Genomic DNA, 14065 nt, shown 5'->3' with positions numbered 1-14065 from the left:
GGTCTAGAGTTCAAAGCAAAGGGGCTTCCCTGGTGGCGCAGTGGTTAAGAATCCGCCTGCCAACGCAGGGGACACAGGTGCGAGCCCTGGTCCGGGAAGATTCCCACATGCCGCGGAGCAACGAAGCCCGTGCGCTGCAACTACTGAGCCTGCGCTCTAGAGCCCATGAGCCACAACTACCAGGCCCGCGCGCCACAACTACTAAAGCCTGCATGCCTAGAACCCATGCTCCTCAACAAGAGAAGCCACCGCAATGAGAAGCCCGCGCACCGCAATGAAGAGTAGCCCCCGCTCGCTGCAACTAGAGAAAGCCCGCGTGCAGCAACAAAGACCCAACGCAGCCAAAAATAAATAAATTTATTAAAAAAAAAGAATCAGAAGATCTGACATCGTCAAGAGACCCCACCCGACTGCTTCTCCCAGGCTGGCTCTCAGAAGCCGGTGGATTTCATCACTAATCTGGAGGTGTCAGGGGTCACCAGTGGGAGAACTAAAAGCAGAAACAGTTCCAAAGTTCCCGAAGTTCTCAGTAAGCACGTGGAGGAACTAGAATTTTCTTTACTACGCCGGTAGGCATGGAAACTGGGGAAACGATTTGGCCACATGTAGTAAAACTAAAGAACGGTGACTGCATGACCTGGCAATCTTACTCTGACCTCTGCAACCAACACACATACAAAGAGCCTCAACAAAACGCAAACTAGAATGTTCACAGCAGCTCTGTTTGTCATAGCCGCTTACTGGAAATGACCCAAGTTTATCAACAGCAGAATGCATGACCTGTGGGCCATTCCCAGTGGAGTGCTATACAGCAACGAAAAGGACCACTCTGCGAAACACCTATGAGTGCACACAACGTGCTTTTACTTCTCTAAATAAATAGGCGAAAGTATGCCCTTTGAAATCGGGGTAGTAGTTATCCTTGGGGAGGTGATGTCTGGGTCCTCCCGGGGGCTGATAGTGTTCTCTTTCTTCATCTTGAGTACTAGTTACAGGTGTGTGCATGCAGTCTGAAAATTCATGTTGCTGAACACTTATGTTGTACACTTTTCTATTCATATGTTATTCTCCCATAAAAATGTCCTTAAATTCACTGCAATAACAAAGAGATGTCCTTGGCAGTTTGGCAGTGTCTACCGAATTCATAAATTCCATTTCTAGGAATTTATCTGCAGTTAAATTCATGGAAAATTACGGATGTGCTAGTGCCTTCTGTGCCGCATCCTTTGGAAGAGAAAAGACTAGAAACAACTTAAATGTTCAGTAGAGAACTGGTTAAATAATCTATCCAGGGACTTCCCTGGTGGCGCAGTGGTTAAGAATCCGCCTGCCAATGCAGGGGATACAGGTTCGAGCCCTGGTCCGGGAAGATCCCCCATGCCACAGGGCAACTAAGCCCGTGCGCCACAACTACTGAGCCTGTGCTCTAGAGCCCGCGAGCCACAACTACTGAGCCTGCGTGCCACAACTACTGAAGCCCGCACGCCTAGAGCCCGTGCTCCGCAGCAAGAGAAAACCCCGCTCACCGCAACTAGAGAAAGCCTGTGCACAGCAACGAAGACCCAAAGCAGCCAAAAATAAAAAATATATATATATATAAATAAAATAAATTTATAAATAAATAAATAAATAAATAATCTATCCAGGAGAATATCACTCAGCTGTAAGACTGTGAGAGAGAGAGAGAGAAAGCAGGGGGAATGGGGGAGAGAAAGGAAATGAAGACTTTCTTTGTGGACTGAGTTGAAATAGTCTTCAAAATGTATTCTTAATTACCTTAATGAAAAAATAAATAATTTTTAATTTATTTATTTTATTTATTCCTTTTTTATTTTTGGCTGCGATGGGTCTTCATTGCTGCGCGCTGGCTTTCTCTAGTTGAGGCAAGCGGGGGCTACTCTTCACTGCAGTGTGCGGGCTTCTCATTGCCGTGGCTTCTCTTGTTGCAGAGCACGGGCTCTAGGCTCACGGGCTTCAGTAGTTGTGGCACGCAGGCTCAGTAGTTGTGGCTCGCAGGCTCTAGAGCGCAGGCTCAGTAGTTGTGGTGCACGGGCTTAGTTGCTCCGCGGCATGTGGGATCTTCCCAGACCAGGGCTCGAACCCGTGTCCCCTGAATTGGCAGGCGGATTCTTAACCACTGCGCCACTGGGGAAGCCCATAAATATTTTTTAAAATTTACAATTGGAGGATTCTGACTTTAAAAAAAAAAAAGGCAGTAAGAGAAACAAGAATGGTAAAAATATTATTTATCTGCTGTCATTTCCATTAAAAGTAAAACAAGTTGTGCTTTTTTTTGCTTAATTCTGTGTAAATTCTCCCTGAGAAAAACACTGGCTGCCAGAAGAGGCGACCTTAGTGGAAGGAAGACTTCGGTTTTAGTATCATCATATGTATTTAGAATTTTGTATCCCACGAGTATATTGCCAAAATTTAAAAATAAAATGTGCAAAAGATTAAAAAAAAAAAAAACCTGGGGAGAGGCACTAAGAGTGTCCAGGTGCTGGGCAGCTTTTTATCATAAGTTTTTCCATAAAAGTAATTTGTTGCTATGTGTGCGTATTATTTTGATTTAAAAAAAAAATGTTTTCAAACATGCAGCCCCCAGAGAGCTACAAAATTTCCCTACTCCTTCCTAAACCAATTCTACACAGTCCGCCACTAGGGGGCAGTATGTCATCATGTTTATAATTAAAAGCTTTTGAGTCACACTTGGATTAAAATTCCAACCCTCCCACAGATAACAATTATAAACTCCGGACAAAACAAAACAGTTACTGTCAAGGTCTTATCCCAAGTTAAATTAGTCTCTTGACATATTTTAGCAATGCTTTTTAATGTATGATTCATTTTCTCGGTTTTTCCTGTTGATTGTGGTCTCCAGGAGGAATGTACTTTCCAATTAATTTGCAGTGCTTTAGATACCTGTTTGGTTACACTGGAGACAAAAGCAGGTCCATTGTCACTTTGAAGGGTGTAAGACAATCTAAATCGGGTGGGATATGCTTCCACCCATTCTGAAAGTGTCCACAAACACCAGCAGGTATCTGAAATTTCCTGCAGCTTGAGGCATTTGAGTAAAGTCTATTTGCTGATCTTCGGTAAGGCAGGTTCCTTTGTGTTAAGTCCCCCTCACTCCTTTCCTTTTCTTCCTGTACCACAGATGTTCCCTTGGGTTTTTATTACCATAAAGTGACAACTGTCTGACTTTTCCCACCCTGATGTAGTAGCACAAATGCTTGCACCTAGAGGATTTCATCATTCTTCCCTGTTTCTCCGCAGAATAGCTACAGAGCCATTCAAAGGCAACCATAAAACCATAAATAGCAATGAAGCACCTCTAACCATTAAAAGGATGCCTATTGGCCTTGGCATCCACCAACCAGGCTGAATCCTGGGATGGGCCTCTCAGTGATTTTAAGAACCAAGTGGAACCTTTCTCTTCTCCCTGGGGATGTCCCACTTTTGGACAAGAACAGACAGGTGTTTGTGTGTGTGTGTGTGTGTGTGTCTGTGTTCCTTTCCTTCCTTTGACATCAATCTGTAAATGAAAAAATGGTACCAAAACAAAATGAAATGAAAAACCCCTAACAACAAACAAAAACCTAAATAAACCCTCGAGTTTGGTCACGGGACTTTACATATCAAAAGAGCCATCAACTCAACCCTCGCGCAATGCGACTCCTTGGAGAGCTGTTGGATCCAGACCAACAACACAGGAGACCGCAGGCAACGGAATTAACACCACAGCAAGGGTGACGTTACATGGGGCACAGGGTCCCAAGATAACCCTCCCTAGCCCTCTTGTGGAGATCCTGACAGGTATTGTGGCCACACATCGTTACCATGAAATATCATCTTCCTCTCAGTCATGGATTAATAGCTGTTATCAGATCACCTACCCAAAATACACCCCAGAGGACTTTCTTTAGGGATAGTAGAAACATTCCCCAATTTTTAAAGACAGAAATACAAGACAAAACAAAAACAGCGCACACAAACGCCAGCATCCAAAGAAACAAACGATCCCGTTCACAAATCAGGGGAAAAGTCCAGCTGTTATTGCCTCTCTCCAACAGGGTACCCCCACTCAAATACAAAACAAACTGGCTTATTCCGGAGAAAAAAAGCCCCAAGTGGAGGAAAAAGTTTCCGGCTGTACACACCAGAACTACTCACCCTGCTGTATGGAGCCTGTCGGCTCCCACAGGTCGATTTCTTGCTCCCAATGCCAAGCGATGGGTCAGCTGGTGCCGCTTTGGGGAATTTTGAAGGGAAGATCCTCAGGACAAGTGCCGGCAGCTGCTAGGGCCTTACCCGAAAATTCCCCAACCAGGGCTGGTTGGCCATGAGCAGCAAGGCTCCTGGCCGGCTTTGCAAAAATTGGTACTACTTGCCCCACGTCAGGCCAGTAAATCCAGAGATGAGTCATTGGGGCAAAGAATAGTGACTTCATTCACAAAGCCAGCATACTGAGAAGATGGTGGGCTAGCATCTCAAAAGAACCATCTTCCCCGAGTTAGAATTCAGGCTCCTTTTATACTAAAAGGGGAGAGAGAAAGTCCTGGCTCCGGGTCAGACTCCGGGTGTTAATTTCTTCCTTCCCTCAGCCATTCACAGGTGGGCCTGGTCAGGAGGTTTCCCTTGAGCTAAACAAAGGTATTTTAGCTTAATGCTCATTACCTGGGAGGCAGGGTTCCCCGAGATGGGTCATTATGGATGATTTAAGCTTATAGGCAAAATCCCTTTAGTGATTAACTTGTAATAGGATACAAAAGTTCTTCCCTATTACAAAATGAGTGGAAAGTAGAGAGTTCCCAGTTTTCCCTACTATTAACATCTTGCACTAGTGTGGCACTTTGTTATAATTGGTAAATCAGTATTGATACATCATTATTAGCTAAAGTGTATAGACATATTATGGTTCACTTTTTTTTTTTCTTTGAAGTACTGTTGACTTACAATGTTGTGTTAGTTTCCGGTGTACAGCAAAGTGATTCAGCTATATATATATTCTTTTTCAGATTCTTTTCCATTATAGGTCATTATAAGATATTGACTATATAGTTCCCTGTGCTATACAGTAGGTCCTTGTTGTTTACCTATTTTATATATAGTGCTGTGTATCTGCTAATCCCAAACTCCTAATTTATCCCTCCCCCCCACTTTCCCCTTTGCTAACCGTAAGTTTGTTTTCTGTGTCTGTGGGTCTGTTTCTGTTTTGTAAATAAGTTCATTTGTATCATTTTTTAGATTTCACATATAAGTGAGATAATATTTGTCTTTGTCTGGCTTAGATCACTTAGTATGATAATCTCTGGGTCCATCCATGTTGCTGCAAATGGCATTATTTCATTCTTTTTTATGACTGGGTAGTATTTCATTATATATATGTACCACATCTTCTTTAGCCATTCATCTGTCGATGGACATTTAGGTTGTTTCCATGTCTTGGCTATTGTAAATAGTGCTGTAATGAACATTGGGGTGCATGTATCTTTTCGAATTAGTTTTCTCCTGTTATATGCCCAGGAGTGGGATTGCTGGATCATATGGTAGTTCTATTTTTAGTTTCTTGAGGAAACTCCATACTGTTTTCCATAGTGGTTGCACCAATTTACGTTCCCACCAACTGTGTAGGAAGGCTCCCCTCTCTCCTCCACACCCTCTCCAGCATTTATTATTTGTGGACTTTTTAATGATGGCCATTCTGACTGGTAGTGTGAGGTGGTACCTCATTGTGGTTTTGATTTGCATTTCTCCAATAATTAGTGACGCTGAGCATCTTTTCATGTGCCTGTTGGCCGCTGGATGTCTTCTTTGGAGAAATGTCTATTTAGGTCTTCTGCCCTCTAGTTTTATTTTTTGTTTCCAGGGACGACCTCAAACCCTGCCCAACCCCCAGAGCTCCCTCTTCAAATGCCTTGTCCCCTCCTTCAGCCCACAGCCCCCCAACTCCCAGCATGTTCCTCTCCCAGCCACAGCCCCCAAGGCCCCTGTTACCCCCTCAGAGAGACACACAGATGGGGCCCCAGCACTAGATTTTATTGCTTCCCTGGCAGAGAGGAGGCATCCTTTGGGCAAGTGCTGGGGGCGAGTTCGGGGCACCTGGGGGAGTGTTTCTCGTCTCTGTGGTGTGAGGCTCAGATTCGGATCTGGGGGTTAGTGGAGGCTCTTAGAGGCTGAGCTTGGCGTAGGGGGCCTTGGTCTGGGCGGGGAGACTCTGCCAGTGAGAAGTGGGTGGTCCCTCACTTTGGGTCTGTGAGCCCCTGGGGGGATCTGGGAGGGGCTGTGATGTCTCAGGGAGAGAAGTTGACCTGGTGGGTCTGTGAGAGCCCAGGAGCAGGGGGACACCGGAGGCTGTGTCCGCATCCTGCAGGGCTGGACAGGGGGCCCTGGCCACGGGGGCCCCTCTGCGGGTCAGCCCGTGGGGCGACAAGGCTGCAGTGGGCACACTGGGGCTCAGAGCTCATCATGGTGACGCGTCAGGTCCTCGCCGTAGTTGGTGGCCTGGCTGCCCACGAACATGTTCCAGTTGCCCAGGATCTCAGCCTTGCTCAGACGCCCGTCCTGAGGCGGGGGGGGGGGGGGGGGGGTCAGAGGTCAGTGGGACGCCACAGGGGCCCTGCCTGGGAGACTCCTCCCTGGAGCCAAGTATGGCTCCCATGGTCTCTGTTCCCCTCTCTCTGGGTCCCCCTCTCCCTGGGTCCCTGTCCCCCTCTCCCTGGGTCTCTGTTCCTGCTTTTCTCCCTCCCCACCTCGATCTCTCTGTCCCTCTTTCTTTCTCCAGCCAAATAGGGACCCCAGAGCCCCAGGCGCACGTTTTGGTCATTTCCGCCCCCGGGCCAGCGTCGCCCCCTGCGCCCATGCACCTGGTCCGTGTCACTCTCGTGCAGCAAGTGGTTGGCCTCCACCAGCGGCTGGTCCTGGGCAGGGGGCAGCACCCAGTAGCCCACCTCACTCCCATCCAGCTGCCCGTCCTTGTTCAGATCTCGGAAGTCCCGGAACTGTTCCCGCTCCGTCCGCACCCAGGCTGGCTCCTCCTCCCCGGCCTCTGCCGAGTACAGATCCGCTGGGGTTGGGGGTGAGAGGGGGCGACATCAGGGGCAGTTCCCGGGGCCTCCCAGCCTGGCTCTGACACTCCTGGACCCCGGAACCTCGGACCACCCACTTCACTTTCCTTCACCTCAGTTTCCTCTTCTGTTAAATGGAATTGATAACAAACCCGACTTGCAGGTGATCATTATGCTGCACGTGAAATTGACTTCATTGATTGGTCAGTTGATTGATTGAATCATCCATCCACTTGATTGATACACGCATGAAACAGAGTGTGCCCTGTGTGGTGCAGTGCCTGGCACATAGTAGGCACCCATATGAAGGAGCAATGAGTGAAGGTTTTTATAGGAGATCCTCTAAAGCTACACTTTGATCAGCTCACCACACCCAGAACATCCCTAGAGATTCCAGGAGCCTCTCATTTGTTGCAATCATTTGTAAATGTTTGAAAAGCTCTTCACCCCAAGGACCCACAGATACATTTGGAAGACATTACAACCTGACAAGTCTTTTTATACCAGACACAAAGCCACCATAATTAGGACAGAATGCCTTCCTCTACTCCAGGGCCAGGCCAGGGAGCTGTCAGAGGGAGGGATGTCCTCAAAGATGGAATAGATGCCAGGTACACAATTACCCACTTAGCCTTCAGGCTTCCTTTTTTTTTTTTAAATGGTCTTACATCTTTTTTTTTTTTTTTTTTTTTTGCCATGCCGTGCGTCTTGCGAGATCTTAGTTCCCTGACCAGGAACTGAACCTGTGGCCATGGCAGTGAAAGCGCCGAGTCCTAACCACTGGACTGCCAGGGAAGTCCCTGGAGTTCTTTCTGACCAAAAAGGGAGAGAGAGACTTCTATCTTCCTCAAAGACAGAAAAAAATAAATGATGCTTAAATTAAAATGTCTTGCCTATGGGTTTGTTCCATAAAAGCATTCTATAAAGCAATGTTTTCAAACTTTAAAGACTTCCACGTTTAATAGCCTTCCCTTCAACCAAATTCTCTGTACCCCTGAGGACAGGGACAGAGGCAGGACCAATGGGGAATTGGGGGTGTCTCGGGGGCTCCCCGACATCCTGAATAACAGGAGATGCAGCATTTGCTGTGTAAATGCAGGCTCAAGACAATTTCCCTGACATCCTATCCCAACCAAACACAGCCCCTGAGCCCTGATTTTGTAGAAACTCCACACTCTCCCAGGAATGGACCTGCTCTGTGATATTCTCTGCTCTGTCCTCGACCACCAACGTGCAGTAGGTGCTTGATAAATGTTTCCTGGCCCGGCACACAGTAGGTGTTTGATAAATGCTTTTGCGGTCTGGCAAACAGAAGGGACTCAATAAATGTTTCCTGAGCCTGGTATACAATAGGTGTTTGATAAAGATTTGCTGGGCCCAGCAAATATATGTGCTCAGTAAATGTTCCTTAGGCCTGGCCCAAAGTGGATACTCAGTAAATGTTGGGTGGATGGATGGACCCAGGCAGCAACCCTGCCCCACTTGAGAGAGCCTTCGCTCTAATGGCTGATATATATCAGCTGGCACCCATGCTCGGGAGAGGACAGGCCTCCTTGGGGAGGGAATCAGGTCCCACTCACCGATGTACTCGTCCACTTGCACATAGCCGTCTTTGTTCTTGTCCAGATCCTCCAGGGTTTCCTGGGGAGAAAGAGGCATCAGGGCTGAGAAAATGCAGAAACAAAGGAAAACAGTCAAACAGGACAAAATATTATTAGTTTAGTCATTAAGCATAGTCAAGGACCCTTTAGTTCCTCTTCAAGGGCTATAGATAATATTCTGAGCCATGTCCTTTGAGCTGTCTTATAGGTACTGAAACCCCACCGGGTGGAAGAAGTTAACTACACCTGGCATGGGCAGGGGGTACAGGAGAAATCTCTAGACTTTCCACTCAATTTTGCTGTGAACCTAAAATGGCTCTAGAAATTAAAGTCAAATGGAAAAAAAAAGAGAGAAGAGAAAAAAAATCCTGCCACTCTAAAATAGAGACAGAGTTGGCAAAAAAAAAAAAAAAAAAAATATATATATATATATATATAAAGTAATAGAAGATGGGGGGACAGCAGGAATGGCCTCAGAGTGGACACTCCATGTCTGGGGTTGGGATTTTCCTGGGGTTCAGCCAGGATGGGGGCTATCTAAGGCACTGCTGGGGGATGTGGTTTTCTGAAGGCAGGCTGGGTGCCTGGACCCCAAATGTGAGCACAGAAAGGGGGAGGCCAGATCAGGAGAGATTAGATACTGGGGGGTTGGAGGGTGGGCACTGGAGCCCCGAAGGTAAGTGCTGGGAGGCTAGTCCTGGCATCAGAAGCCTGGGTCCTGGGAGGGAGGTGGGAAGCAGCGTTCCTCAGGCCCCCACTCACAGCAATCACGATGTCCCGCATATGAGGGAACTCCTCAGGATGCAAAAAGGCCGTCAGCTCTTCCCGAGTGGCCATTGAGTCCCCATCCTGGTCAGCCACCCGGAAACGCCGCTCGTCCCGAGTCAGCATCTTCTTGTAGGTCTCTGCATCCTCCACGTCGTGAAATTCTTCACCTGGAGAAGAAGGGATCTTGGTGGGATGTGCTTTAAGACAAAGGGGTGTGGGACTTCCCTGGTGGTCCAGTGGTTAAGGCTCCACCTTCCAATGCAGGGGACTCGGGTTCAATCCCTGGTCCAGGAACTGAGGTTCCACATGAAGCAGGGTGTGGCAAAAATTTTTAAAAAAAGAAAAAAAAAAGACAAAGGGATCTAACTCTGGGGAGTCAGGGCAGGGAGACCTCCACCGAATTAATAATAATTAATAGTAGCTACCTTGTAGTGAGAGCTTATTATGTGCTAAGCTCTTTATCTACAAAATTGCAATTAATTCTCACAAAAAGCAAGCAAAATGAGTTATTTTGTAGTAGTTGTTGTTGGGGTTTTTTTGGCCGCACCAAGCGGCTTGTGGGATCTTAGTTCCCCGACCAGGAATTGAACCCACACAGTTGGCAGTGAAAGCACAAAGCCCTAACCACTGGACCGCCAGGGAATTCCCAGTTTTTTCATTTATTCTTACTTTATGAAGGAGAAAACTGACTGTCAGAGAGAGGAAATAACTTGCCCAAGGTCATGCAGCCAGGAAGGATGGACTTTGAGTTGATACTGGCCCATTGGGCCCCGAAGTCATGCTCTGGTGCAGTATACTGACTCAGCTTGCTGGACACAGAGGAGGGGAAGGACATTTTCAACAAAGGGAACAGTACGTGCAGAGTGTAGAGGTTTGAAGAGCACGGTGAGTTCAGGGAAACTGCAGAAGATCCACTTAGCTGGGGCAGAAAATGTAGAAAAATGATGGTGGACGGTTGGGTGAGACTGGGCTGAGGCGCTAAGACTCTCTCCTGGGGACCCTGGGGAGCCATGGGGGGCTGTGAGCAGGGGAAGGTCAAGGTCAGCTCTGAGTGTGGAAAGATCCCTCTGGGTGTATGTGAGGGACAGGATGGAGGGGGAGGCTGGGTTGAGGGTCCAGGAGGGAGTGGAGAAGAGCCGTGGGGGGCCGAGGACTGGGGCATGGGGATGGAGGGGAGGGAATCCAGAAGCAGAGGAAGAATAAATGGCTTGGGGTTCTCAGGATGAGAGGTCAGAGATCAAAGGTCAGGCCGATAGGGCTTGGGAGGTAGATGTCCCCGGTCAAGGATCTGAAGTTCCTCAGTGGATGTCAGAATGAGAAACCAGAGATAAGGGGTTGGGGGTTTCAGGGTGATGGGGTTCTAGAAGTGGGTAGACCCTGGTCAAGGGTCGGAGGTCAAAGGTCAGGGATCTGGTTAACGGGCTTAAAGTTCTCAGGATGAAGGTGTCAAAAAAGGTCCGGGTCATGGTGTGTGTGGGGAGCAGGGGTCGGGTCGCGTACCCGGCTCGTAGTGGCCGTAGGTGGCGTTGCGCAGCTCCTCCCAACCCACACGCCCGTCACGGTCTGTGTCGTACGTGTTCCAGGCCGCGCTCACTGAGTCCCGTATGTGCCGCTGCTGCGTGTGTGCGATCCACGCGCGGAGCTCGGCCAGCGACACCCAGCCGTCCCCGTCCCCGGCGCGGTCCATGCGGTCCACGATGCGCCTGCGAGCCAGGGCGGGGCACACGTCAGTCTCGGGCCCCGCCCACCCCCGAGTCCCGCCTTCTTCCAGGAACTCGAGACACAACCCCACATAGGGCTGAAAATGTCACTGAGTCGCCAGCAAATTGGGGGGAGGCGCCTGTCAATCCCGGTACCACGCCCTCCTCAGGGCTCTGCCCCCTCAATCCAGGGTCCGCTCTCAGAGGCGATAACGCCCTTTCCGAGACGCGGCGGGCCTGTGGCTGGCGCTGCGGTCCACGACACGCCCGCCTGGGGATAGGACCTATGACAATCCAGGGTCCCACTCTCCACTCTGGCCTGCACGTGCTCCACCTCTAGCTTGAACGAGCTGGGGAGGGGGGCAGGGGGCAGGGAGTCACACCGTGCCCCTCGCCCGCAGATTCCCTGTCCCAAGACTCACTCTGAACTCCGATTGCCACGGCTACATACTCTCCGGACCTCTGGCCGTCTCAGGCCCCGCCCCCTTCCCCTGGCTCTGCCAGTCTTCAGAACCTCTAGCCCCTCTAGCCCCGGCCCCTGCTCGGCCCCCTCCCTGGCTGCGAGCGTCAATTTCAGGCCCGTATCCCTGCAGCCCCGAGGTATGCTGCGACTCGCCCCTTTCCTCTAGTTTTTCCCAGACGTTATCAGGCTTTGCCCTGTGACCATCAGCCCCAACACTGCAGGCTCGGCCTCCACCCACTCCTCCCCCTGCTCCAGCCTGATCCTGTACACCTCCATGTCACATGTCAAGCCCTTTTAGGCCCCCACCTCATGCCCCTTCTCTCGGGCCACGCCTCTCGGCTCCCAGGTCCCATCCCTCTCCCCTGGCAATGCCCCGTCATTGGTCTGTGTTCTCGCCCAACCGCTAACAGAGCCCACATGGAGCCCTTCTTCCTGTCACCGTCCCGAAGCCCCCGCAAACCAGTCCCTAGAATTGAATTTGAGATGGCCCTGCCCAGGTCGCTGATCCCTTCCTCCCGCGCTAGGCTGTCTCTGCTCTGTTTAGTAGGGGTCCGGCTACCCTGAGGTTCCAGCTGTGGTTAAGAGTTTGGGCTCTAGAGCCAGACATTTAGGTTCAAATCCTGCCACCTCTTCTTGTTGGCTGTGTGACCGTGGGCAAGTCGCTTACCCTGTCTGTGCCTTAGTTTCCCCCTCTGTAAAATGGGGATAAATAACAGAACATACCTCACAGCGTGTGGGGATTAAACGACTTAAGTCTCGTAAAGCACTTTGAACAGCGCCAGGCATTGTAGTAAGTGCTATGTCAAATGTGTAAGTCTATCACTGCCTTTCCTCCCCCATCCTTCCTACACCCAACCCCATCCATGCACAATATCCCAGCCAGCAGACCTGGCCACCACCGCTATCTCCACCCTGAATCTGGTGACCCTAGTCTCTTTTCTCCCACCTGGAAGACTGCAGTCACTTCCTCACTGGGCTCCCTGCTTCTTGCTTCCTATAGTCTGTTCCCAGCATGGCAACCAGAGGGATTCTGTTAAAGCCTAAAAGTCAGCTCACGTCCTCCCTCTGCTCAGAGCCATCCCATAGCCCTTCTCTCACTCAGAGAAAAGCTTAAAACTTCACTGTGGCCCCAAAGGCCCTGCACAACCTGACCCCTTTGTTCTCTCTGCCACTACCTTCTACTCTCTCCCTCCGCTCACTGGGTTCCAGTCACATAGGTCTCACTGTTCTTCAGACACATCAGGCACATCAGGCCCGATCCTGCTTCAGGGCCTTTGCACTTACAGTTCTCTCTGCCTGGAATGCTATTTCCCCATACACCCACGTGTCTCATATATTACCCTCTCACCGAGGCCTCCCCTGACCTCCCTCTTTAAAATTACAACCCTGAATCCTCCTCCCCCTCCATCTCTCTCCTACCCCAGACGGGCTTGGCTTTCCTCTGGGGTGAGTTGGTCGAATTCCTTGGCCACTTCTCGTCCCAGAAAAGCCTCATGATCATATTGGAAGTTCCCGTGAGCGTCATCATGAAGGGCCTCGCTCAGGGGGGCCGCGTGGTGCACCCTCCCCTCGCCATGAGGGCCGGCGTCAGGGGATGGCTTTCCCTGGGCTCCGCGCCTGAGCAGCAACAGCAGCAGCAGAAGTGACGGTCGCCACATCATCAGTCCCTGAGGAGTGGTGGAGGCTAGGAGTCAGGGGTCACAGAGAACAGGACAGAGACGGGACAGGAGGATGGGGATGGGGGAGCCTAGGACAGGACAGAGGGTTGGTAGCTGGCTGCAAAGTTTGGGGCTCAAGAAGGGACAGGAAGGGGAGAAGGGAGGCGGGGTTCTCTGAGGTTAAGCCAGCTGTGGGGACCGAATCCTCTGAGGAAGTCCCAGAGGCGTACCAGAGCCGCAAGTGGGGAGGATTCAAGCGGGAGACGTGGCGCAATTCCCAAGCATAGTTCAGGGCGGGGTCGTGGCCAGAAAGAAATCATGCAGGCCCCCGGGCATCGCTTTCAGCTTGGTCCCCAATCCTCCACCCAAGTGGACCCGAACCGTCCTCGCTGGGCAGGGCAGCTACCCCCGCCTCCCTTTACCCGGTCAAGCAGCTTCACTTCGCTCTCTAAATTCCACTCTGAGTTCTCCAAAAAGATGCCTAATTTGGCTGCTCTCCAGCCAGGCCCCGCCTCCCGCAGCGCAGAGGCCCCGCCCTCCTACCAATGAGCGCTCTTGAGGGCCTCATGGGGCGGGGCCGATGAGAGCTCGGCGGGCCAAGGGCGCCCCTCGCCACGTCCACAAAGGAAAGCGCAGCACCTTGAGGTTCGGCCCGTCCCTTCCCAGGGCAGGCGGGGTGGGCAACACCGGAGTGACACGGCCGGGGGAACTACAACTCCCGGCAGGCGTCGGGGCGCCGTGCCCGACCACCTGCAGTTGTTCTAGCTCCAAAGCCTCACGGGAGGTGTATTTTTATCTCTTTCCC

The 14065-nt window shown here is 50.5% G+C and overlaps 1 protein-coding gene across 3 annotated transcripts; it reads right to left on the bottom strand.

Annotated features, from left to right (window-relative positions):
- Nucleotides 1-6021: 6021 nt before the first annotated feature.
- Nucleotides 6022-13788, bottom strand: RCN3 (reticulocalbin 3). Of its 3 annotated transcripts, none has more exons than XM_068528392.1 (7): nucleotides 13683-13788; nucleotides 13022-13269; nucleotides 10940-11142; nucleotides 9434-9606; nucleotides 8651-8711; nucleotides 6870-7069; nucleotides 6022-6567 (listed from the first exon to the last, which is right to left on the bottom strand). In XM_068528392.1, the coding sequence occupies exons 2-7, from the start codon at nucleotides 13261-13263 to the stop codon at nucleotides 6460-6462; spliced, it is 987 nt and encodes a 328-aa protein (XP_068384493.1). In that variant the 5' UTR covers nucleotides 13264-13269; nucleotides 13683-13788; the 3' UTR covers nucleotides 6022-6459. The 3 variants fall into 3 exon arrangements, with proteins under 3 accessions (XP_068384493.1, XP_068384492.1, XP_068384491.1); XM_068528391.1 differs by lacking the exon at nucleotides 13683-13788 and adding an exon at nucleotides 13491-13659 and having other exon boundaries at nucleotides 6870-7051; XM_068528390.1 differs by lacking the exon at nucleotides 13683-13788 and adding an exon at nucleotides 13491-13656.
- Between the last annotated feature and the right edge of the window lie 277 nt (nucleotides 13789-14065).

This window comes from Eschrichtius robustus, chromosome 19 (assembly GCF_028021215.1).
Source record: "Eschrichtius robustus isolate mEscRob2 chromosome 19, mEscRob2.pri, whole genome shotgun sequence".
Classification (NCBI taxonomy): Eukaryota; Metazoa; Chordata; class Mammalia; order Artiodactyla; family Eschrichtiidae; genus Eschrichtius; species Eschrichtius robustus.
Note: the sequence above shows the minus strand (reverse complement) of the source record. Positions and strands in the feature narration are given on the sequence as shown.